Genomic DNA, 24,250 nt, shown 5'->3' with positions numbered 1-24,250 from the left:
AATTTAATTCACCTCCAGCAATCTCTTTTGCCAGCTCAGGACAGTGGACAATCAACTCAGAGGGCTGAGTGCTCTCAGTAGCTTTCCCAAGAGGCCTCCCATCAGGTTTCAGGGCCTTTATTTCTCACCTTTTCAGGGTAACTACTGGCAATTATCCAGTGCCTGTTGGCTGTGAAGACAGGATTTCCAGCCAAAAGCTTTGGACCTGAAGTTTTCAGATAACTGCAGCCACGTAGATGTGTATGAATTCCTTCTCCCCATTCCTCTCAAAGGCTCTAGCCCCCTAACCTCGAGGACAGGCAGAGAAAGGTGACACCAGGGCATTGTTGTTGTATGTTGCTAGGCACATAGCTTTATTTCATCAGTACTCCATTTTCAATGGGAGTACAGGACTCAGTTCCTAGGACAGCCTGACCTGGCAGTCCTCTGTTCCATGAGGAAAAAGCCTTACTAAAAAAATACTTGAGAACACGAAAAATGAGAGGCAGGAGGGAGGCCATCCTAAGAAAAGATTGTTTAAAAACAGTGCAGTGTGTAGATGGGACTCAGGAGATCCAGGACCTAGTCTGGGCTGTTTCAAACCAGCCATGACCTCCGGCCTGCCCTTCTGCTCTCGGGCCTCCCTCATGTTAAGCCTGGTTATTGCACGGGGCACTTGACAGAGGCACAATCTCACAAGTGCTCCCACTATTTGCTATCAAGTTCATCCTGCAGACACATGGTGCGTCGTTTCCTTCCAGAAAAGACCAGGTGGAAATGCCAGGAGTATATTTCAGGCAAGTCCCGCATCTTTGGCCATCCCGTAGAAGATGCCTTTAGCTGCAATGAGGTTGGTTGGAGAATCAAATTCAGCTACTACCCCTTTGTCCAGGACCAGGACCCTAGTCAAAAAAGGAAAAAGAAGTGGTCAGGTCATCAGCCTAGAGCTGGCCAGACTCCAACCCTGCCCTTCTGGGTACTACTCAGGCCCTGCAGTGACATGGCAGCCCACCCACTTCAGTCAGCCCACCCAACACAGCCACTGCGCCACATGTGCACGCCATTGGGTCTGGTTATTTTAGCTCTCCTGGCAAATGAAGCAGTTTGTGGGATCAAACACAAGATCCTATTCATCTCTGCTAGTCTGTGTTCTGAAAACCTTCCCTAATGAGCCCTTCCCCTGGTCGGGGTCACGGAACTTCAGCAGGCTATGAGCAGGGAGCCACGGGCCTGCGCGCTGGGCCCCATGCATATCCATCTGCTTTGTGCCGGTTCACAAAGGCACGCGGCGGGAAACCTGCTGCAGTGAGGCCTGACACTGGAATCTGGGACTTGGCTGCAAACCTGGCCCCACCCTCCACTCCCACCCCCACTGTCAGGCCCAAATCTGGGGTGAGAGTCTCTTACCAACCACACAGGCGCTCCACCTGGTGCAAGGCCAAGGGCTTGCCACCAGCGCCAGCATGCAGTATGGGGGGAAAGGACCCTCCCAAGCCCACAGAGACGATCCTCAGTGGGAGGGGGGCTGGCTACTTTTTATTCCCCAACTGCTGGGCTCCCAGAACTGCGTCCTGAGAAGGAGTGCCTCTGTGTGCATCATTGGCTGGCCTCTGTCCCAACTGGAGATCAGGAGATTGCCCATTCCAAACGAAAGCCTCCAGCGGCTTCTCCTGGCTCCTCGGGCAAGGACCACATGCATTCCTGTGGTCCTGGGCAGCTCACAGGGACCTGTTCCTCTTTTCCCCTCTGCCCTTCAGCCTCACGCGCCTCCTGCCTGGAGCGGGTGTGTGTCCCAGTGTGTGGCATGTGCTGCATCCTTTGTCTGAAATTTTCAGCTCCCTCCCTTCCTCATCTCCCCAGCCTCACTCTACTCATCCTCTGGGGCTGGGCTGGGACTGCCCTTCCCTAGAGAAAGTGCCCTGGCCGCCCTGGGTGGCTAGGCTTCCTCTGGTCTGCACATACCGACCCCTGCTTCCTTCTCGGGGGCTCTAATCACAGGTTCTGAAGCAGGCTATGTGGTTCATTTCTGCCTCTGCTCTGCTAGAATGAATGAACTTGAAACCCTATGGTGGGGCCCAGCCTCCCACCCCGGGGCTGCTGGGGAATGATGCATTTTTGGCCACAGATGGCTCCACCAGCCCTGCTGTTGGCTCCCCCGCCCCCCACACACACACTGGGCCAAGTGCGTCCTGCCCACCTTCCCTTCTCCCCCAGCGCGTCGGGACAGGTTGGGGAAGGAACTGGCAGAATGTAGCCTCAGGTATTCTTAGTTGGGCTCCCAAGACCTGCTGACTGTGTGGACACCCAAGAGAAGGACTGAGTCTGACCTGCAGCCCTGTCCCTGGTGCCCTCCCCTCCTTCCAGTGCTGCTCTGTAGGTGCTTCCTGAGTGACTGAAGGCTGTGGACACAGCCCCCCTCCCCCCACCATACTCAGTCCAGACTTGTTTGGCCTCCAGCCTCCTCTTGCCTCTCAGAACTCCCCCCTCTGTAGGGAGCCCAGCCTCCAGGCCTCACTTCCATGAGGTTTCTTAGTCACCAGCCCCCTCCCCTGTCCTCCAGTACCTTACCTTGACATTGAGCACAATGAGGGACAAGGTCATATTTTTTCCCTTCTGCCAAGTGGCCTGCTTTCCCAAGGAAGCCAAAAAATTCTGAGGGCAATGCCCTGTCCCTCTTCCTTTGAGGGACTAATGCTAAGCAGAATTATAATAAGTGAACCGTAAGGGGCTTGGGAGCATACTGACATTTCCCAGAGTCGCCTGCAGTCTAAACACGTTTCATTGACTCCTTACAATAATCCTGAGAGACACTATCATTTCCATTTGAAAGAGATTCAGAGAGGCTTTGTAAATTACTCAAGGTCACACAGCAGTCAGTAGCAATCCTGGGCCTGGGATCAGTGCTCTCCTCACCACAAGGCATCAGCTCCTCTGGAAGCTGTGAGGGCCAGGCACTATGCAGGGACCCCAGGCATCACATGCCTCCTAAGCTACTTTCTCATCTGTAGCTCAGTGTAGTAACCTCATTGTAGGCTGGTAATGAGGTGTAAGCCCTCTGTCAAGGGGCTTGAAAGCCATGCGTGCAGTCAGCTTGGGATTCCATTCCCTTACCTCACCCCATTAACAGGCAAGGGGATAGAGGTGGCCCATGCAAATCCCCAGTGCCTGAGGAGCCCCAGTGCCCGCCTTCCCCACAGTTTGGTAACTTCAAAGCATCCCCTGTGTCTTAGAATATGTCACTGCCCCCTGCTTCCCCGAGCCTAGATAACCCTACTCTGTTCTTCCCCTTGTCCATGTCTTGGGTAGCCCTGCTCTGTCCCCCATGTCCAAGCTAATCCCAGGAGCTCTCCCATGCTCAGATACCCTAGCCTGCCCCCTCCTGATGCCCTAGGCAATGCCCCTCCCCTAGCTCCCCGCTGCTCAGGTTTCCTTGTGTCACCTGGTATAGTCCATGATTGTGTTGAGCCGGTGTGCAATGGTCAGCACAGTGTAGGTGTCAAACTGGGTGCGGATGGTGGCCTGGATAAGGTCATCAGTCTCCAGGTCAACAGCAGCCGTGGCCTCGTCCAACACCAGGATGCGGCTCTTGCGGAGTAGGGCTCGGGCCAGGCACACGAGCTGCCTCTGGCCAATGCTGGGGAGAGGGAAGGTGGGCGTTGCCTGCTGCACCCCCCCCCCCCCCACTGGGACTTGCTCCCAAGACCTGTTCCATCTCCACTCCTTCTCCACAACCCAGGACAGGCTTCCTATCTAATCTCTCCCATTTCTGCCACAGCCTAGCCCTCCTAAAAACAGAGTAGAGGTCTGGACACAGCCAGGATCATGAGTGGCCTTGAGAGTAGACAGTGCTAACATCACTGTGAAATCTCTGGTCCATTCTTGGGACTCTTCCTGGGTTTTCTTTCCCATCCTCATCCTCAACGAGGGCCACGATACTTCTCTGCTTTACTCTATCAGTCATTTACACCTTAGTAAGAACATGCATGTTTTGTTCTTCCAAGATATTCATAGATAAGTCATAATATGCATATTGCTGAGTTTACTATTATACAAGTCAAGCAATCATCTCCCACTCCCATCTCCCAGGGCTCCGTTTTGGAGACAGGCAAGGGGCAGGGCCTTTGGGGAAGAACCTGGGGACTCCTGGTGTTGGTTCACTGGGGGCCAGGAAGGGCTGCCAATGCAGACCTTTGTCCAACCTCCTGCCTTGGAAGCCAGAGCCAGTAGACAAAGCAAGGCTGTGTTCCCAGCCACAGAGGCCACAGCACCCCCACACCCAAGGACAAATACCTCAGCCCTTCCCAGAGGGGTGAGTCACCACAGCCAGAGAGAAGGCCAGGCTCCCTCCCTGGCCCAGTCCTAATGAAGGTTTTGGCAGCAAAGTGAGCCGCCAGATAGAACTCAGGGCTGATTTATGGTGGGCTTGGCACAGGGTACAGGTCATACTCAACTGCCCACAAGCTCAGTGAGGGAGGGAGGAGGGGAACGGATTTCTGTTTCCCATCCTGGTGTGTGGAGGGGAGGGGGATGCTCAGGGCAGAGTGGGGGGGTTGGGGGTGGGTGAAGAGGGGCAGAGCTGGCAGCAAACAGGATAGGAAAATAGACCCAGAGACAGCGAGGGGTCAGAGTGTGGAGGTCCCAGGCTGCCAGCCTCCCCACTGTGGGTTTTGTAAATGAAGTTCAGTGGAGGTGCACATGTGGTCTTAAAGGGCCACTGGGGGGTGTCAGGGAGTCCCTCCTGTTGTCTGAGGGAGGTGGCGTAATGCAGCAAGGTAAGACTTGGGACAAAAAAAAAAAAAAAAAAGCCCACTTTCCTTTGTCCCTGCCCTGCCTCTGGCTAGCTGAGCAGCTTTGGGTAGATAATTTCATTCTGTGGAGCCTGATTTCCGGCCCATAGGACTGCAGTAAAGATTAAACCAGATAGTGGGGCCAGAGGACTTTGAACACAGTTAAACTCTGAGCAAACGTAAATGGTTTTTTTTTGTTTGTTTGTTTTAATTTCTGAGGTCTGGGGAGAATACATGAGTTCAGACTGAATATAAAAATGAAAATAAAGGGCTGGGGGTGTAGCTCTGTGGTAGAGCTTGCCTAGGCTGGGTAAGGGCCTGGGTTCTGTCCCCAGCACCAAAAAAAAAAAAAAAAAAAAAAAAAGGGATCAGGGAAAGGGGCAGCAGAGAGAGGAACAGCGACATTCATGTGGTCCCAGCTAAGTGCTTTTCATTTCACTACAATGACCTGAGAGTGCTCTGTCCAATGGTAGCTACCGCGTGGCTCTTGGGCACTTTAACTGTGGCTAGTTGGAACTGAGAAGTGCTGTAAGGAAGAGTAAAATACAGGATCTCAAAATTGCATGAAAGAATATAAAATACTGCTGGCAGCTGTGGTGCCTGCCTATCATTCCAGGCTGAGGCTGGAGGAACACAAGTTCAAGGCCAGCCTCAACAATAGAGGGAGACCCTTAACACTTAGGGAGACCCTGTCTCCAAAATAAAAGCATAAAATGGGTCGGGGGGTGTAGCTCAGTGGTAGAGCAGCCCTGAGTCCAATCCTCAGTACTGAAAAAAAAAAAAAAAAAAGGAAGAAAGAAAGAAAAAATACGAAATATCCCTAATAACTTTTTGTTTGTTTGTTTTGGGTGGTGCTAGGGGTTGAACCAGGGCCTTGGGCACGTGAGGCAAGCACTCTGTCAACTGAGCTAGATCCCCAGCCCCCTAATAACTTTTATATATGGATGACAGGTTAAAATAATAATATTTTAGATCCATTGGGCTAGTTAAAATATTAACATTTATTTTACTTGTTTATTTTCCCTGATTTTATTGTTTATGTGTTTTGAAGAGACAGTGTCTTGCAATGTTGCCTGGACTGGTCTCGAGCTCCTGGGCTCCAGCCATCGTCCTGCCTCAGCCACCCAAGTGCAGGGACCTACTATTGGCCATCATGCCCAGCCCATTTTTTATTATTTTCTTTCTTTATTTTTTGGTATTGGGGATTGAACCCAGGGGGTGCCTTATCACAGAGCTACATCCCCAGGCCTTTTTAGTTTTTATTTTGAAACAAAGTCTCATTAAATTGCTGAGGCTGAACATGCCATCCTCCTGCCTTAGCCTCCCATGTCATTGGGATTATAGGTGTGCACCATCATGCCCAGCTCAACCCTTTTTTAAAAAAATGTGACTACTAGGGGCTGGGTTGTGGCTCAGTGGTAGAGCACTTGCCTTGCATGCATGAGGTGCTGGGTTCAATTCTCAGCACCACATAAAATTAAATAAATAAAATAAATATATATATTTTTAAAATGTGACTACTAGAAAAGAATTTTTTTCAGCACTAGGGATTGAACCCAGGGCCTCACTCATGAAAGGCAAGGACTCTACCCCTGAGCTACATCCCAGCCCTTTTCATTTTTTATCTTGAGACAGAGTCTCACTAAATTGCCCAGGTTGGCCTTAAAACTTTCAATCCTGCCTCAGCCTCCAGAGTAACTGGGATTATAGGTGTGCACCACCATAACCAAATAGAAAAAAAATTTCTTATGTATATTTGACTCACATTGTAATTTTATTGGGTAGCACAGTGCTCAGAAGTATGAATGACTACTATTTCTACCACTGAACTACATCCCCAATCCTTTTAATCTTTTTGAGACAGGATTTAAGTTGCCCAGGCTGGCCTCAAACTTGCAATCCTCCTACTTCAGCCTCCTAAGTCGCTGGGATGACAGGCATTTGCCACCTCATCTGGCTATTATTCCTATTTATTTATTTATTTATTGGATATGGGGGATTAAACTCAGGAGCACTTGACCACTGAACCACATCCCCAGCCCTATTTTGTATTTTATTTAGAGACAGGGTTTCCCTGAGTTGCTTAGCGCCTCGCTTTTGCAGAGGCTGATTTTGAACTCCAGATCCTCCTGTCTCAGCCTCCTGAGCTGCTGGGATTACAGGCGTGTGCCACTGTGCCCAGTTTATTATTCCTATTTAAGAGTGAAGGGAGGGGCTGGGGTTGTGGCTCAGTGGTAGAGCGCTTGCCTAGCACGTGTGAGGTGCTGGGTTTGGTTCTCAGCACCATATAAAAATAAATGAATAAAATAAAGATATTGTGTCCAACTACGACTAAAATAAATAAATAAATAAATAAATAAAAAAGAGTGAAGTGAAAGAAGGCACAAAGAAGTTCAGAAACTTGACCAAAATGACACAGCTGGAATAGGGGATATAACTTAGTGGTAGTGTTTGCTTAGCATGCCTAAGGCTCTGAGTCCCATCCCACAGAACAAAGAGACAAACAAGCAAAAAAAAAAAAATCACAGAGAGAACACAAGTCTGGGTAGCAAGTCTTTAGACTTGGTAAGAAGTGATTTCTGGTCCTTCCTATTGCGCAGGCCGATGGCTGGAGATATAAAACCAGGGACTCTGGAGGGGAGAATCAAGGGGCCAGAGACTTACTTTATGTACTTCTGAACTGACTGCATTCATCCTGCAAAGTATCTACGACTTTCCTAAAGCACTGGGGATGTTTCCTGTCACCCACTCCACAGGTTCTTTCCTTTCCCAGCTCAAGCTTAGCATGACAACCTCTACAACATGACCCGATAGGATTTTGGAATCTCTCAGAGCTGGTTCAAATTCTAAGCTTATCTTTTCCCAGCTGTGCAACTTTGGCCAAACCACTTACCCTCTCTGAGCCTGTTTACCTCCCTGTGAAGTGGAATTGGGGGCCGCCTATGGGGCCTGTATGAGGTAGTACCCTGTGCCTGGTGCCCAGAACATACTCAGTACAAAATAATGCCCCATGCGAGCTTGACTGAGATTAGGAGCAGGGAGGAGAGGGGGACTAGCCTGATGCCAGAGCTTCCAGCATCCCCAGGGTCCCCAGGGAGGGCTGTGGCTCCTGTCCACTCCCCATTCTTACCTGAGATTCTCCCCGCCCTCCGTGCACTCGAAGTCCAGGCCTGCTGGCTGGGCACTCACAAACTTATGCAAGTGGGCCAGCTCCAAGGCTCTCCAAATGTCCTCCTCTGAGTAGTGGCCAAAGGGGTCTAGGTTCATACGTAGGGTCCCCGAGAACAGGATGGGGTCCTGAGGATACAATAAAGTCTCAGAGAGAAGCAGCTCAGGCCCCATGAAGAGGCTGGGGCCCCAGGTGCCGAGAAAAGAGAGGGGGTTAGGTGGCAATGTTCTCATTCTGTCCCCAGCCCTCCAGGAGGGAGACAACTGCCAAGGAGATAAAAAATTGCCTGTAGGAGTGATAAAACCTCAGCTTTGCCACTCACTAAGTCCTCCACTAAAGCAGGGACAGAGTCACTAATCTGACTGCAAAGTATCCAGTTGGCAGAAAAAAACAAAACAAAAAAAAAACCCCAAAAAACAGAGAAACCAGAAAAAGTGAAATATAAATCAGAGCTATGCAACCAGGACCCCAGGTGGAACACCTCAGAGAAGGGGTGCTTGCAGGGGTCCTGTGGTCCTTCCTGGCTCGTCGGCCCAGCAGGTCAAAGGCAGGGCTCAACTGGGGCAGGGGATGCCTGACCCTTTCAGACCTGTGACTGTGGGGCTCCATGGTGACCCCGCTCCCTCTCCCCTACCAGCCTCCATTCTGGGTCCTGGCTGGCTCCCAGGGTGGCTGGCAGTGTGGCCACTCCCTGGCAGGCTCCTACCTGCGGGATGATGGTCAGCTGAGAACGCAGGTCATGGAGGCCCATGTTTGCCACGTTGAGGCCGTCGATGAGGATCTCACCCTCTGCGGCCTCCAGGATTCGGAACAGGGAGAGGGTCATGGACGATTTGCCAGCCCCAGTGCGGCCTACGATGCCCACCTGCAGGGGTGCGAAGAGCTGTCAAGGGGAGGCCAAGAGGTCACAGGCCATCCCCCGTCTCCCAGCTGCCCTGCTGCTGTCGGACCAGAGCGCCTGCCCTCTGGGAGACAGGTCCTCCCGCAAGGGCAGTAACAGCCTCCCCAGGCACAAGCTCACGCCCAGCCCCTGGGCCTTGGTACCTTCTCGCCTCCGTTCACCCGCAGACTCAAGTTCTTCAGCACCAGCTCCAGGCCCGGGCGGTACCGCACAGAATAGTTCCGGAACTCCACTTCCCCCTTCAGGGGCCAGCCTTCGGGAGGACGGCAGCCCTCCACCACCCAGGAGGCCTGGCGGGGCGGCACAGGCCTCCTCATGAAGGTGGCAGCTTCTCCCCAACTTGCCCTCTTCCCGGCTCCTCGGTCCCCTCCCCCACAAGGCCACTCAGTCCTCACCCACTGGGGTCTCTGGAAGGGGCCCAGTGACTGTGTGTGTGTAAATGTGGTGTGTGTGAGTGTGTGTGTGTGTGTGAGTGTGTGTGTGTGTGTGTGGTGCAGCCGACGGAACCCAGGGCCTCCTACACACTGGGCCAGCGCTCTTCCACTGAGCCACACCCTGGCCCCCTCCCTCTGACTTAACTCTCGGCAGAGCCACCTGGAGGTCCCATCAGCCTCAGGATTCACCTTCCTGAGGTGCCCTCCTTGCCGGCCCTAGCTCTTCCTGTCTGGCCTCTAATCCATTCATTACTATTAAGGGGCAGGGACACATGGTGATCCCAAGAAGACTCCGTCCTTGCCCCCAGGAGGCTTACATTCTAGCACCAGAGCCTACACTGGATTAAAAAAAAAAAAAAAAGGCAAGTTTGTATAATGCAAGGAGTGTCTGTTCTGCACAGGATGGTCAGGGGGGCTTCCTGGAGGAGGGGCTAGTTAGTGAAGACCTGGACGAGGTCAGGGAACATGACAAGTGGACGGGGCCAGGGGGAGGGAACAGCAAGTGCAGCTGCCTCCTGGTGTGTTAGAGAACCCAGAGACAAGAAGTTGCAGGCTGAGGCAGAGGGTGGCCCCATCATTTAGGGCCTGGCAGGCCACTGTCACGACCATGCTATTTTGTATGTTTTTTGTTTGGTTTTTACCCTGAGTAGGATGCAAAGCTATTAGAGGGCTGTGCTCAGAGCAATGCTGTGACCTGATGTGATTTTAAAGGATCTCTCTGGCAGCTAGAAGGAGAATAGAATGACTCGGTATAAGATGGTGGTGGTTTTGAGATAGGACTAGCTACATAATTTGAGAGGCCCAGGGCAAAATAAATATGGGGCTTCCTATTTAAAAAAAAATATTAAGAATGTCAATTCAGGGACAGAGGCACATGCCTGTAATCCCAGTGACCCAGAAGGCTGAGGTAGAGGATCACAAGTTGGAGGCCAGCCTCAGCCATTTGGCAAAGACCCTGAGCAATTTAGTGAGACCTTCTCTCAAAATAATAAGCAAATTAAAGGGTGGGGGATGTAACTCAGTGGTAAAGTGCCCCTGGTTTCTATCCCTGGTGCCAAAAAAAAAAAAGAAGGTTGAGATGATAACAGCAAAGTATTAAACTCAGAGTTTCTAAGCGTGGACCCTTCTAGTAATGAGGATTTGATTGACAGCCCAGGCCACACAACCTTGAAACTGGCCTTGCTTGGTAGTGTGGAAGCCAGATGGTCAGAGGTCAAAAAGCCGAGCAGCAAGTTCTGAAGGCTGTCATGGAGATGTCAAAGGAAAGACCAGGCAGCATTGTTTAGTATACAGGCACAGGATCACGTGTGCAAGCTGGACTGCCGGACGTGAAGAGGGAGATGTGAAGATCCCAATATGGGAGTGGGATCACGGCCTTACAGAAGGTAGGACCAGGTGAGAGCTTGGGTCACAGAGCCCAGGACCCAGGACCAAGAAGGAGGGCAGGTTGTTGCCCATGGATGTTGCGAAGACTGAATCAGACGAGAGCAGAAAACTATCTCCTAGATGGGGTGGAGGGAGGTCACGGGGGTGAGCCAATTCAGTGGAGCCATGGGGACAGACAACAGACCATAGGAGGAAGTGAGATCCAGGGTAAGGAGTAGAGAGAGCATGTGTCATTCAGTTTAAAACGAGGTTCACAGGGACGGGGATGTGACTCGGTGGTACACCATTTGCCTAGCATGTGTGAGGCCCTGGGTTCCAAGGCCACTACCATGAAAAACAGAACAGATAATGAGCTTGACCACAACAGAGAGCAGAGAACTGGGGCAGCGAGATGCAGGGAAAGGGAGGAAGGGAGAGAGAGGGAGAGAGGGAGAGAGGGAGAGAGGGGGGGAGAGAGAGAAATGAAGATGGAACAGCACGTTGTTTTGCACAGGGATGGGAATCTTCCAACAGAGAGAGCAAGACTGACGGCACAAGGCCTCCACCAGCCACGGGAAGAAGCCGAGGGGCTAGACTTTGAATCAGGAAGGGGTAGGGTCTGCTCAAAGAGAGTCAGAGGCCGTGGAGGAAGCAGGGCTGGCCTAAAGTCCTGGAGGCAGGGAGGCCGAGGGAATTCACTGAGCCGTTTTTCTTTCTCACCCAAGTGTCAGGGGAGGTGGACAGCTGAGCCCGGGCAGGAGGTGTGGTTTGAGGACACAATGTCAGGAAGAGGTCTTTCTGAAAGTGGGAACGTGCGCTTCCGGAGGAAGCAAGGCAGGCATCCCCAGCCGAGGAGGGTGGTTATAAACCTGAAGTAGGAGCAGTGATTTTCTCCAGCTGTTCTAGCTGCTCAGTGCAGATATGAAGACAGTGGACAGGTGGGCTCAGCTGGGGGCGGGGGTTGTAGGTGAGGACAAAAGAGAGAAGAGAAGGGAGTGGAGACCGATGGCGTTGGTGGAACATAGACTCTACGCTGGCTGGGGAGGGAGGAGAGGCTGGAGGAGCTGGTGAACAGAGAGACAACCAGGGGTCATGGGATTGGGGTCCCCGGGCAGGCAGAGTACAGTGACCATGCAGGACTCGGAGCATGTGATCCAGGAGGGAGGAGGGGTGGGTGTCTAAAAGTGGCATGCGTGATACCGAGAGCACAGAGACAGACTGGCTTCCAGGCAGACAGAGGTCTGGTGTGTGACCATGGCAGGGGACAGTGGAGAAAAGTCTGGGTCCCCTCCCCCATAGTAGAGGACAGCTCCTTTTCTCCATCAAAGGATGTTGCCCTACCTCTGCTCCTTTGACCAGGCCAGTCTCTGGCTAGAATGGGCACCTTCCCACGGTCCCACTCTCCCATCTTACCTGGTCTATCAAAACCTACCCAACTTTCAAATCCCAGTTCCCTCTCTGATCACCCTAGCTAACGGAGCTGCCCTGTCTGTCCTCTTTGGGTGCCCCACCCGAGAGCTCTTGTCCACTAAAGAGCCCTGCTGTGTGTCTCACCCCTACCGGGGGATAAGAGTCGGCCGAGGGCACATGTTACCTTGTTCTGCTCTGAGCCCTCTAGACCTCCTAGCACAGCCCCCCAGTTGATGACCTATGAGGGTTGCATGGACAGATGAATGAATGAAGAGCCTCCTAAACATGTGGCCTCGATGTTCAGGGGGCCACCAGGCTTTCTTCCTCATCCACTCCAGATTCCCCCCGGCCCTGGGCTCCTCCCAGCACTCACCTCCATCTCTGTCCTGGAATACTCCTTGACCCTCTCCACGGCCACAATATTAGACTCCAATTCTGACATCCATCGTATCATCCAGTTCAGAATTGCTGTCACCTGGCCAAAGGGACCGGGTTATGGGAGGGCCCCCATCCTGTCCAGCAATGGCTCTGGGAAGAATTCAGCCCTTGATCATGCTTCTATCCATGGAATCCTATCCTATCTCTGACCCAGCTGTGTCCACTGGGGCTCTAATCAGGACTGTGCCTCAGGCAGTGACAATGCACTTAGCCAAGGGTCGCCTCAGTGTTTCTTAAACCTTAATAGGTGTAAGACTTCCCAGAGAATCTTGTTAAAATGCAGCTTCTGATTCACTTGGGTCTAGGGTGGGACCTGAGCGTCTTCATCCCTAACAAGCTCCCAGAAGATATTGATGCGGCCGGTCCAGCGGCCCCATTTTGTGCATCTAGATATGCAGAATGCTGAGCTCCATCCCAGACCTAGTGAATCAGAATGTACATTTTAACAAGATCTCCAGATAATTCGCATACACATTCACGTTCGAGAAGACTGCCCCGTCTAGTTTGCCTTTTGTTTACCGATGCATTCAAGATTGGAGCCACCCGAGGCATCAACAATGTGATCTGCTTTACAAAAATTCCATTTGCAGTTATGTAACCTCTTTGACAATACAGGCTGGTCTCAGGGTGACCTGCTTGACCTCCAGCCCAGGCTCCAGCCACCCAATCTGTCTGATATGTGTACAGTTATGGCTCTGCATTACCAGAGGGGTGGTTCCAGGATCCCCTAAAGATACCAACATCCCTAAATGTTCTATGTAAAATGATGTAATAGTATGCCATATGCAACCTACTCACATCATCCTGGACACTTTAAATCATCTCTAGATCATTTATAATACCTAATAAAACGCCTGCATGTCACTTCATTCATATGGATTCAGTGTAGTATTCAGGACATGGCAAATTCAAGTCTTTTTTTTTTTTTCATATTTTCTATCTGCAGTTGGTTGAATCTCTGGGTACAAGGAGCCAAGCCAAATTTCTCTGCGGGCACGAGAACATGAAGTGTGATGCTGTCTATGCTTCCCCGTGCCCTTGCCTCTGTCAGGTCGACCCGCATCTTGTCCAGACATGGCAAGTTCTGTTTGTCCTTTGGGGCCAAGTTCCAAGATCATTTCTCCAGCACCCCAGAGCAGGCGATTCCTCTGGGCTCTTTTGTTCCTGCTTCCCTGAGGACCTACTCAGCCTGAAGTGCCGTCCCCTGCTGTTGGAAGTCTCTCTTTTTTATGGAGGTGGGATACTGGGGATTGAACTCAGGGGCACAAGACCACTGAGCTACATCCCCAGCCCTATTTTGTATTTTATTTAGAGACAGCGTCTCACTGAGTGCCTCTTTTTGCTGAGGCTGGCTTTGACCCTCCTGCCTCAACTTCCCGAGGCAGCACCACATATAGGCGTGCAGCACCACACCCAGCCTGTGGGAGTCTCTTGACCCCTGCCAGCTCACAGTCCTTGGGCACAGAACCTGTGACTGTTCCGTTATTGAGTAGAGCACTCTGGAGGTGACATTTGTATGGCCTCTGCCCAGTGCTGGTCCGGCCCTAGGACGCAGGCCTTTCCATACCTGTAGGGCATAGGACACTGAAAGTCCCACCAAGCCGGGGTTCAGGCTGTTCCTGCCGATCACCGCGAACAGCGTGGCAAAGAACACCACGCAGTTCCCCACGAACTCCACGCGGATGCCCAGCCACCTGGGAGGGTCGGACAGGGAGGAAATGGGCGATGCAGGAAAGGGTCAGTTTTTCTGATTAGGAGGACAGGGAGGCCAGGACCTCAGGGAGCCCGTGGAAACGCCTGGAGGAGGGGCAGAAGGGGAGGCTTCTGACCGGTTGGAGGCGATGTAGGGGTAGGTGCTCCTCTGGTTGTGGTCCACCTTAGTATCACTGAGGACCTGGAAGTCGTGGCTGCGGCCGTAGGCCCGGATGACACTGGTGCCAGACACCGTCTCGGAAAAGTGGGAGTAGATGGGCGAGCGGCTGACCGATTCCAGGCGCTTCAGTTGCCGGGACGTGGCCACATAGAGGCGCTGATGGGGAATGGGGGGGAGAGCGTGGGGCCAGGGCTATGGAACCCCAACTCAGCTCTGCTCATCCTCTGAACCCATCCATGTTTTCTTGCACCTCTAGTTGGCCGCTGGCCCCACTGTCCCATGAGATCTTGCTGCCTTCCCCTGACACCTCCCCTTGGAGATTTAGGGTCTTCTTTCTTTCTTTCTTTCTTTGGTACTGGGGATTGAACCCAGGGGCACTTTGCCACTAAGCAACATCCCCAGACCTTTTAACTTTTTTTTTTTTTTTAAATGAGTAGGTCATGAGGACTCCTTTTTTTTTTTTTTTTTAATATTTATTTTTTTTTTAGTTCTCGGCAGACACAACATCTTTGTTTTGTATGTGGTGCTGAGGATCGAACCCGGGCCGCACGCATGCCAGGCGAGCACGCTACCACTTGAGCCACATCCCCAGCCCCCTTTTTAACTTTTTTAAAAAAATATTTTTTTTTAGTTGTAGATAGACACAATACCTTTATTTGATTTATTTCCTTTTTATGTGGTGCTGAGGATCGAACCCAGTGCCTCACACGTGCAAGACAAGCGCTCTACCACTCCTACAATCCAGCTCCCCTTTTAATTTTTTATTTTGAGACAGGGTCTTGGCTAAGTTGCTTAGGGCCTAAGTTGCTGAGGCTGGCCTCAAACTTGTGATCCTCCTGTCTCAGCTTCCTGAGTTTCTGGGACTACATGCCCCCCAGTCACCTGCAAGATGTAGGGTCTACCCTTTCCCTCTGATCAGCTTTGCTCAATCAAGCCGGGTACTTCCTCCTGAAGCCCTTCCTGATCCCCTCTCAGCTCCTTCCCACCTCACCCTTTCTGGATCCCATGACCTTGCTTGGCCTCCTAAGTGGGGAAATGTCTGGCAATGTGTTCCCAGTCAAATGATTTTGCAAAAATCACAAAATAAGGGCCTGGGTGTAGCTCCATGGTACAGTGCTTGTCTAAAATGCACAAGGCCCTGGGTTTGGTCCCCAGCTCTTCAAAAAGAAAATTATATTCTTTTTCTGAAAAAGTCCTACTCCAGTTTAAACTTTGGCTCCAGAAAAATCACAGTTCTTCCAGTTTCTTCTGTCCTCTATCCTGGGAGCCCCAAGATAGCCAGGGCTATACAGGAGATGTCTGAGGCTCTCTGGACCGGAACAGTCTAGAGTTCAGATCATGGGCTCCATGCCTGGGGTTGAGCTTCTAGCACCTGCTCTATCACCATCATCAGCTGATCACTGAGTAGCAGGACTCAGTGATTGCAGAGCCTTTACAGCCATATCTGAATGCTAGCAACTCATGCATGTTTACACAGGTATAAAAAGCAAAGGACAAAGTGTCCCAACTCTTTACAGTGATTTATTTATTTACTTTATTTATTTGGGGTACTGGGGATTGAACCTAGAAGCATTTTATCACTGTGCTACATCCCTAGCCCTTTTTATTTTTTGAGACAGGGTCTTGATAAGTGGCTTAGGGCCTCACAAAGTTGCTGAGGCTGGCCTCAAACTTGGGAGCCTCCTGAGTTGTTGGGATTACAGGCATGCACACCCCTCCCAGCAACAGTGTTTTATTAAAATACAGCCAACCGCCTGACACGCTGGTGCACACTGGTAATCCCAATGACTCGGGAAGCTGAGGCAGGAGGATCCCAAGTTTGAGGCCAGCCTCAGCAACTTAGTAAGATCCTGACTCAAAAAGGGCTGGGGGTGTGGCTGAGTGGTAGATGAAGGCACTGAATAGCATCCCTAACACAACCCAGTGACAATCTACTCCTGCTCTACAGCCTGCAAGAGTGCCCTGCCCACCCTCGGGTACCTGTGCAAAAATGTAGAGCAGAGCCAGAGGCAGGACGACCACAAGGAAGAGCGGCGTGGTGATGACAATGACCACGAGGGTGGAGAGGGAGTTGAAGACGGTATTGAGCATCTGGAGGATGCAGGGGGCCAGGATCTCATCGATGACGTTGATGTCCTTGGAGAAGCGGTTGAGGATGCGGCCTGAGGGCGTCGTGTCGAAGAAGGACTGGGGCGAGCGCATCTTGTTGTACAGCAGCGCCTCGTGCAGCAGGCTCGCCGCGTGGACGCCGCCCATGGCCATGGTGAAGGCCGCCAGCATCACCAGGAGTCCTGTTGGGGGAGGCAAGGGCCGCTCACTCACCCAGGAGACCCGGTGGGCACGGAAGAGACAAGGAGACTCTGAGGCAGGGGCATGGTTTGGGGAGCCAGAGAGCCACAGGAGAGGAGGGGATCCAGGAGCCCCCGCAGGCGCCTCGGCGGGTTCACCTTGCAGCATCCCCAAGGTGGCGTAGATGCCCAGCCGCAGGGTGGTGGTGTTCTGTCTGCCTTCCATGGTGGCCTCGTTGGCCCAGGCACTGAGCCACATGTTGGCCCCGATGGCAGCGGCACTTTGGCCCGTATAGAGGACGCAGATAGCAAGTGCGGTCCAGAGCCCCACGGCCTTGGCATAATCCCAGAACACACCTAGCTTCACCTGCAGGGAGAGCCCATGGCAGTAGGGGTGGGATTCCATGCGCTCAGGGACTCGGGCAGACAACAGCTTCTCTCCTCCAGCCCTTCCTGCCCACCAGACTCACTTTGCCGGTCTGGGCCGTCTCCTCCTGAACGAGCACCCCGGTCTTCTTCGCTTCGGTCACCTGTGCTGCCTTCTCTGATTGGCTCAGGTGTCTCCGGGGCGCAGCCCGACTCTGGCCCTCCCCTTCTGAAGACATGGTGCTCAGCTCTCTGGATGGAGGCAGTTGCTCAGATCCAGGGAGGAGGCCTCTGACATCCCAGGACAGGGGCCCAGAGTGGGAATGTAGAGAGAACCACCACTGGGCAGGGCTTGGGAGCCCAGCTGCAGCCTTCCAGGGGCTGGGAGCTCACCTCACAAACTGCCTCTGGACCTCGTAAGTGACCGGCTCACTGTCTGTCAGGTGCGTGTGGTTGCTGAGTGTGTCATCTATCAGAAGTTCCTCCTCGTCTGCTGGTGGCAAGGCTGCAGAGGGTGGGAGGAAATCACAGGGGTTGGCTGCTCATGCTGCAGCCCCTATATCCCCTAAGCCCGGATGGACAAGCTCAAGGAAGGATGAGGGGGTTTAGAAGGACAACCAGAAAGACCTGGGTTAGCCAACAAGGAGAACTTCCCTCTAGAGACTATGGAGAAGGGGACTCAAATATAAGGATAAGAAACTTGGGCTCTGGAGTCAGGCTGACTGAGCATAAATTTCCCCTTTCATGAGAAAGGGGTCACAGGGGTACCTGGTTCACGGCATCACTGTAGGATTAAGGGAAGGAATGTATGTCTAGGGATTAGCAAGGGACACAGCACTGGGTGACTGCTTTAGACAGGTTGGTTGTACCCATGGAGAGTATTCAGGAAAGCCCAGAAAAAGGCCTGTGAGCCAGCTGGGTAACAAGATGGGGGTGGGGCATGTTGTGAGCCCAGGGATTCTGTGGGGATTTTTTTCCCCCATTGACTGCTGTCTCTCAGTGCCTGGACACGGTTCCATAAATCTTGAATGATTTTGCAAACACTTGCATATTTGCTAAACAACTTATCCCAAAAAACAGGTTTGCCATACATTTAGGACCTGAGTCCACATGCCCTTTGATAGATGGGAAAACTGAGGCTCTGAGATCTGAGCTGCGAGCTGCTGATCCAAGGTCCCATAGTTAAGGAAGAGGAGGAGGTGGGATGTGGCTGCATCCAGTTCACTTTCCACGTGGTGATGCCCAACACAGATGGTCCAGTTTCCCAGAACCTCTGGGGGACAACAGTGGGCCAATCCAGAGACACTTGGAGACCCCAGATAGGGGAGATGCTGAGAGGGCACAGGAATCAGGAGGGCCAGGGATGGCAGATACCAATTCTGCTGTCCTCGGGGTGCTCCTGACACTCATAGAGCGCATAGTTGCGGAGGAAGTTGGCAAAAGAGCCGTCGTGTTGCAGGAGGGCTGAGTAGGGGCCCATCTCAGACACCTGCCCGTCAGCTAGGACGATGATGAAGTCTGTCTGGGGCAGGAAGCTGATGTTGTGTGTCACCAGCACCCGAGTCTGCAGAGAAGGCGGCAGCCCTTCAGCCCTTCAGCCCTGGGCACAGGCCACGAAGCACGAGTGAGCTGTCCAAGGAGCATGGACAGGCAGCTCCAGGACTCGCCCCACGTTTTCTGCAGCTCACTCAGTGCTGGGGTACACGCCCTCGGGGGTTTCCTGTACTGGCCACCCCACATTCCTGCTCCTTGGGTCCCACACCTCCAGGTCTCACCCAAATCCCTTCATTCTCTCTTGGGCCCCCGATCTCCCCTGAGCCCCCTGAGCCTCCCGTGGCCTCACCTTGCCGGCCAGCACACCTTCTGGCCCGATCACGTGGTCGAAGATGTGTTTGGCCACGTGGGAGTCCACAGCCGACAGTGGATCATCCAGCAGAAAAACATCCGCCTCGCTGTAAACAGCTCGGGCCAAACTGACCCGCTGCCGCTGGCCCCCAGACAGGTTAATGCCCTGGAAGGAGGCGGTGTTGGGAGGCAGGTGCAGGATGGAAGGGGACCAGATAGGCCCAGGGGGACAGTTCACATAATTTCTGGCTGTTTTTGTGAAGCTGTACAGCCACCAAAGAAGGAGAGGTGGTCTCAGAGTCCTCCCAGGGCAGGTGAGACCATCCTTCTCCTTTGCTTTAACCTGCCTCTCTAGGTGACCGTGCCCCAACCAAGTGTCCTTCAACAGAGGAATGGAAAGCCATGAGGTCTATCCATACACTGCACTGTCACTCAGTCCTAAGAAGGAAGGCAACGCTGACACATGCTACGGCACGGGCGGACCTTGGGGACATGACGCTCGATGAAATAAGCCAGTCACACAAGGATACTGTGTGATTTCCTCACATGACATACTTAGAGTAGTCTGATGCCTAGAAACACAAGAATGACAGTTGCCAGGGAACTGGGGAGAAGGGAGTAGGGAGTTAGCAATCAAGGGGGACAGATGAGCCATTTCGGCAGGATGAAAGGTTCTGGAGATTGTTGCCTGACAACGAGAATGCACTCCACGCCACTGAACTGTACATTTAGAAAAGTCAAGGTGGCACGTTTTATGTTATGTGTCCTTGACAACAACTGAAAATGAATGAATTAAGCTTAAAACAGAAAAACAAAAAATTAGGCCAATGTCCTTTGTTTTGTGGTGCTGGGGATGGAGCTCAGGGGTGCTCTACCATGGAGCCACGTCCCCAGACCTTTTTATTTATATATTTATTTGGGGATTGGAGATTGAACTCAGGGGTTCAAAAGCCACATCCCTCAGCTTTTTTATTTTTTATTTTCTTTGTTTTGAGACAGGGTCTAAGTTGCTTAAGGCCTCGCTAAATTGCTGAGGCTTGCCTCCAACTTGCGATCTTCCTGCCTGAGCCTCTTGAGTTGTTGGATTGTAGGAGTACCCCCATCGCACCGGGCCTGCCGTTTTTTATTTTTTATTTTGAGACAGGATCTAGCTAAGTTTCCCAGGCTGGCCTTGAACTTGCAATCTTCCTGTCTCAGCTTCCCCAGTTCCAGGTGCCACTGTGCCTGACTCAAGTTTTTGAAAGGGCCAAATCTTTAACTACAACGGTCTTGCCCTATCCCCCACCTCTATTTCCTAACCTCACTCAACCATTCAAACCTGTGTATATTATTACCTTGCTTTATTTTTCCCTTTAGCATTATCTATTATACACACTTTTCTTGCTTATTGATGCTTTCCCCACTAGGATGTAAGGCATCCACTACTGTATAATACTGCCTGGCACATAGTAGGTGATTAATAAAAATCTGATGAATGAATGAAAAATGAATGAACAGGTGAATGATAAGCTCCTTTTCAGTTGCCAAGATCCAGCTCCGAAGGGATGCAAACTCCCCTTTAGTCCCCTTCCTATAGTCCTGCACAGGACTTCAGCCTGGCCCCAGGGCAGTCTATGGCTCCCACCTGGTTGGCCTCCCCTGGAGGAGAGCTGTTTCCCCATTGCCTGGCATGGGGCTGGAGGTGATGTTACATGAAGGTGTAAATGAATAAATGAATCTGTGGATCTGGGCCGGGCTGAGGTGGGCAGTTCTATGTGCTGGCTCCTCGGGGATGGGAGGGGACCCTGTACCTTCTCTCCAATCTCTGTCTGGTCCCCACCAGGCAGGACCTCCAGGTCTGCTAGCAGAGCACAGGTCTCCAGAGCCTGTTGGTAGCGCTTAGGATCCATGGTTCGGCCGAACAGCACGTTTTCCTGAAGTGTACAGTTCTGGATCCATGCCTGCTGGGGCACGTAGGCCACAGAGCCCTGGCCAGAGAAGTTTGCCTCAGGGTTTGCCCAAGGCCAAGTGCAGTTTCACGTCCTCTGCAGGAGTCCCTCTCACCTTCATAGACACTTTGCCTTCCAGCTTCTCCATCTCTCCCAGCAGGGCAGACACCAGGGAGGACTTCCCACAGCCCACTGGCCCCACCACGGCCACCAGTGTCCCTTTCAGGATTTGGATGTCTAGGCTGGGAGGAAGAAGCCCCTTTCAGAGGCGGGGATCAGGGTGGATTCCAAGCCTGCCCGCTTCAGACCCAAGCCCTCCTCCTTTCCAGATACCACCCTGGTAAGCCGAGGCTCTTCCTGTGTTCCCCGATCAGAGACAGAGAGGAAAGAGAATGTATCTATTGATCGGACCTTCCTCCCACTTCGGGAGGCTTAGAAGAGAGTGGGAGGAGCTGGTACCTGTGCAGGGTAGGGGGCAGGTCCTGGGCCCAGGTGAAGGTGCCATTCTGTATGGTGATGGCGTAGCCTGGGAGAACCAAGGTGTACAGGGTCAGGGAGCCCAGGGAATAGGAAGAGGGCAGGGAGACCGAGGGGGAGAGGACAGGGGAGGAAGCCTGGAATCCTTGGAGGAGGGGCACAAGGGAGAGGTATTAGGGAGCCCCATGGGGAAGAGGAGCAAAGGACCCCAAAGAGGGAGGAGGGGGGCGGTGGAAAGCAGATATGCAAAGAGGAAGAAGAAAAGGAGCAAAATTAGGAAGCTTGGAACAAAAGACTAAGGGCTGGTGCAAGGGCAGTCCTGGTAGGTGATGTCCGGACCTGGGGAGATGGTCTTTCTCTCCACACACTGGGAGTCAAGTTCATCTTGATTCAGGAAACGCTGGATCCGTTTCAGAGACACACTGGTCTGGAGGAGGCTGTGAGTCAGCCCTCGAGGTTGCTCCTCCCACTTTCCACCCCTCCTCCCCTTGTCAGTCCCTAACTTCCTGAACCAGACAGGGACCCATGAAGGCCCTCTCCCTGGTGCTGAGCCCTTCCCACGACCAGGTCTTCCATGGTTCCTACTGACCAAAGAAAAGGTCCAGGTTGGCAAGAGGAGGCTGTCTCCAGAACTCAGGTTTCCAGAGACCGCACTTGACCTCGTGTGACTCCAAATGACCCTATTCACTTACGTACCCTCAACAACTCTTTGTAAGGACAAAGGGTCCTCCCCTGACTACAGGAACTTTCCTTGATTGTTCCCTAGGTGACCCTTCCCTGATCTCAACAACCTGCCCTAAGTCCAGGGGAATCCCCAGCCCTCCTGGGGTTACCTGGGTGAGGCCACTGATTAACTGGGACAGCAGGTTGAGGGGTGACCTTAAGACATTGAACAAGGACACGGACACGAAGGCCTTCTTGGCGTCCAGCACGTTGTTCTTGTCCACGCACACAAACACCCCGAGGGTGAGCAGGCTTACCTGGGCGGTGCAGGAGCGGGTGTCAAGGTGGAGTCTGCTGGGTCCCCGTCACCCGGGGGAACCCTGAGACCCAGGCTGGCTCAGCAGGAGGCAGGAGCTCAGCCCCTGTGAGATCCTCACCAGGAAAGGGGTGCAGATCCAGGTGAAGGTGGATATGGCTTGGAGGTAGGTTCCCTTGCGCAGCAGCCGGAGCTCGCCCTGCCTGATGCCTCGCACCAGCTCCAGGAAGGTGGGCTCCCAGGCATACAGCTTCAGCACCTTGATGCCACCCAGGATCTCGTTCATCAGCTTGATCCGCGAGTCCTTGAACTTCATTTGCTGCACCTGTGCAGAGGAGAGAACGGCAGCGGCTCATTCACTCCTCTTCCCAGACCTCCTTCCCAGACCTCCTTCCCACGGGGCTCACACCTTCTTACATCCTTATCCATCGCCACTGCCTTGCTTTCTGCCATCTCCTGCCCAGCCCCCCTCTCCTCCCAGCTCCTGCCACCATCACTGGTTCCCAGGCACCTCTGCTCCCTGCCCTGCATTTCTAGAGTATGTTGCTTTTCCCCCCGTAACCATGGGGACACATATGGGGACACGTATGTAAATGTGTGGATGGTTATGGGGAAAGGCCAGGAGCTTCCTAAGGATAAGGGTTGCCTATTTCTATCTTTTAGGCCTTAACCCAAAGGATGCCAAGTTGAAACACCAAATTAACTTTTCCATTCAATCCCTGTTTATTGAATGCCTATTATGTGCCTGACCTTGTGCTAGATTGGAGGATATCTGGTTGAACAATTCAGACAAGGTCCCGGCCATCATACAGCTGGGAGTCTGATGGCGGAGGCATACAGCAAGAATTACTGGAATAAATGCTTCACTATAGATCATCATGTATGGGCTGGGGATATAGCTGTTGGGAGTGTGCTTGCCTAGCAGCCATAAGGCCCTGGGTTCAAGCCCCAGCATCAACAAAACAAACAAACAAACAAAAAAACCATCATGTATGAAATAAAAGGATGCAATGAGGGAAAACAGGGGTGGGGGTACTAACTTAGACAGTAATCAGGAGGAAGTGGCCTCTATCCTGAGAGCTAAAGGAGAGGGAAGGAATTCGAGAGGCGAGGAGGGGTACAGAGTGTTCCAGGAAGAGGGAAGAGCATGTGGTGGCCCGGAGGTGCACAGAGCTTGGGGCTTTGGAGAAGAGAGAGAAGACCTGCCTGGGTGAAGCTTGCCCATACTACAGGGCTGAGGGCTTACAAGGGAGTGGGGAGGGTGCTGGGAAGCTACCAAAGACATCAGTAAATCTTTCCAAAGGGATTAAATGGCTATCTATGCTTGGCACGACATACTGGGACAAGTTCTTATTAGAACAGCTCTGCCTGACTCTGGCCTACCCTTTTCTCTCCAGGTGAAACGAGAATATTCCCTAAACGTCTCAGGGTGGTACGGGTGGAGGGAGCTAGGGCAACTATCGTGCTTGATACTAGGGGAGTGAAGGAGGCCGGGCTTGTGAACACCCTCCCCCAGTACCTGGCCAGGTGCTCCAGGTAGGAACAGTATAAACACAACAGCACCTACCTGGTAGGACCTCATCTTCACGGCCACCATTCCATTGATTGGAATCAGCAAGACCATGAGAGCCACTCCAGCCAGGGCAGAGGGACCCAGGATCTGAGGAGGAACAGGTGGGTCCATGAGATCGACGGACAGAGAGCAAAAGTCTACAGACAGAATCCAACAGACAGAAACCTGCTGATCTGAAACATGATGGGCAGGAAGCAAAAAGACTTCAGTCGGTCAGACAGACAGACAGGCATACAGACAGAATGAGCATGACATTGGCAGAAGCAGTCAGCCATCAGACAATGACGATAGACAGGCAAAGAGCAGAAGGCTGTCCATACACACAAGAAGGCTAAGATGCACAGATAGACAGACAGACGATGGCTGCCAGAGCCACACCCCCAGCCTCATCTTGTGGGGGAAAGGATCACAGCCCAGGCTGAAGAGGTCCAGCTACAG

At 52.5% G+C, this 24,250-nt stretch overlaps 1 protein-coding gene across 2 annotated transcripts in view; it reads right to left on the bottom strand.

Moving 5' to 3' along the window:
• Positions 1-388: 388 nt before the first annotated feature.
• Abcc3 (ATP binding cassette subfamily C member 3) overlaps positions 389-24,250 on the bottom strand; it is a 46,284-nt gene continuing 22,422 nt past the window's right edge. The window contains exons 11-31 of one of the 2 annotated variants that reach the window (XM_076871714.2): positions 23,807-23,899; positions 22,361-22,564; positions 22,094-22,240; positions 21,600-21,687; positions 21,243-21,309; positions 20,899-21,025; positions 20,646-20,822; positions 18,854-19,021; positions 18,385-18,574; positions 17,404-17,515; positions 17,115-17,262; positions 16,804-17,011; positions 16,337-16,647; positions 14,313-14,512; positions 14,051-14,177; positions 12,419-12,520; positions 8,980-9,126; positions 8,642-8,800; positions 7,897-8,063; positions 3,419-3,613; positions 389-881 (exon numbers count right to left, since the gene is read on the bottom strand). In XM_076871714.2, coding sequence (XP_076727829.2) covers positions 773-881; positions 3,419-3,613; positions 7,897-8,063; positions 8,642-8,800; positions 8,980-9,126; positions 12,419-12,520; positions 14,051-14,177; positions 14,313-14,512; positions 16,337-16,647; positions 16,804-17,011; positions 17,115-17,262; positions 17,404-17,515; positions 18,385-18,574; positions 18,854-19,021; positions 20,646-20,822; positions 20,899-21,025; positions 21,243-21,309; positions 21,600-21,687; positions 22,094-22,240; positions 22,361-22,564; positions 23,807-23,899 — 3,246 coding nt within the window. In that variant the 3' untranslated portion in view covers positions 389-772. Of the gene's footprint in view, positions 882-3,418; positions 3,614-7,896; positions 8,064-8,641; positions 8,801-8,979; positions 9,127-12,418; positions 12,574-14,050; positions 14,178-14,312; positions 14,513-16,336; positions 16,648-16,803; positions 17,012-17,114; positions 17,263-17,403; positions 17,516-18,384; positions 18,575-18,853; positions 19,022-20,645; positions 20,823-20,898; positions 21,026-21,242; positions 21,310-21,599; positions 21,688-22,093; positions 22,241-22,360; positions 22,565-23,806; positions 23,900-24,250 lie in introns of those variants that run through there. The other variant, XM_076871715.2, reaches the window with a different exon arrangement.

Source organism: Callospermophilus lateralis, chromosome 11, assembly GCF_048772815.1.
Source record: "Callospermophilus lateralis isolate mCalLat2 chromosome 11, mCalLat2.hap1, whole genome shotgun sequence".
Taxonomy (NCBI): domain Eukaryota; kingdom Metazoa; phylum Chordata; class Mammalia; order Rodentia; family Sciuridae; genus Callospermophilus; species Callospermophilus lateralis.
This window is presented reverse-complemented; position numbering and strand designations above follow the sequence as displayed.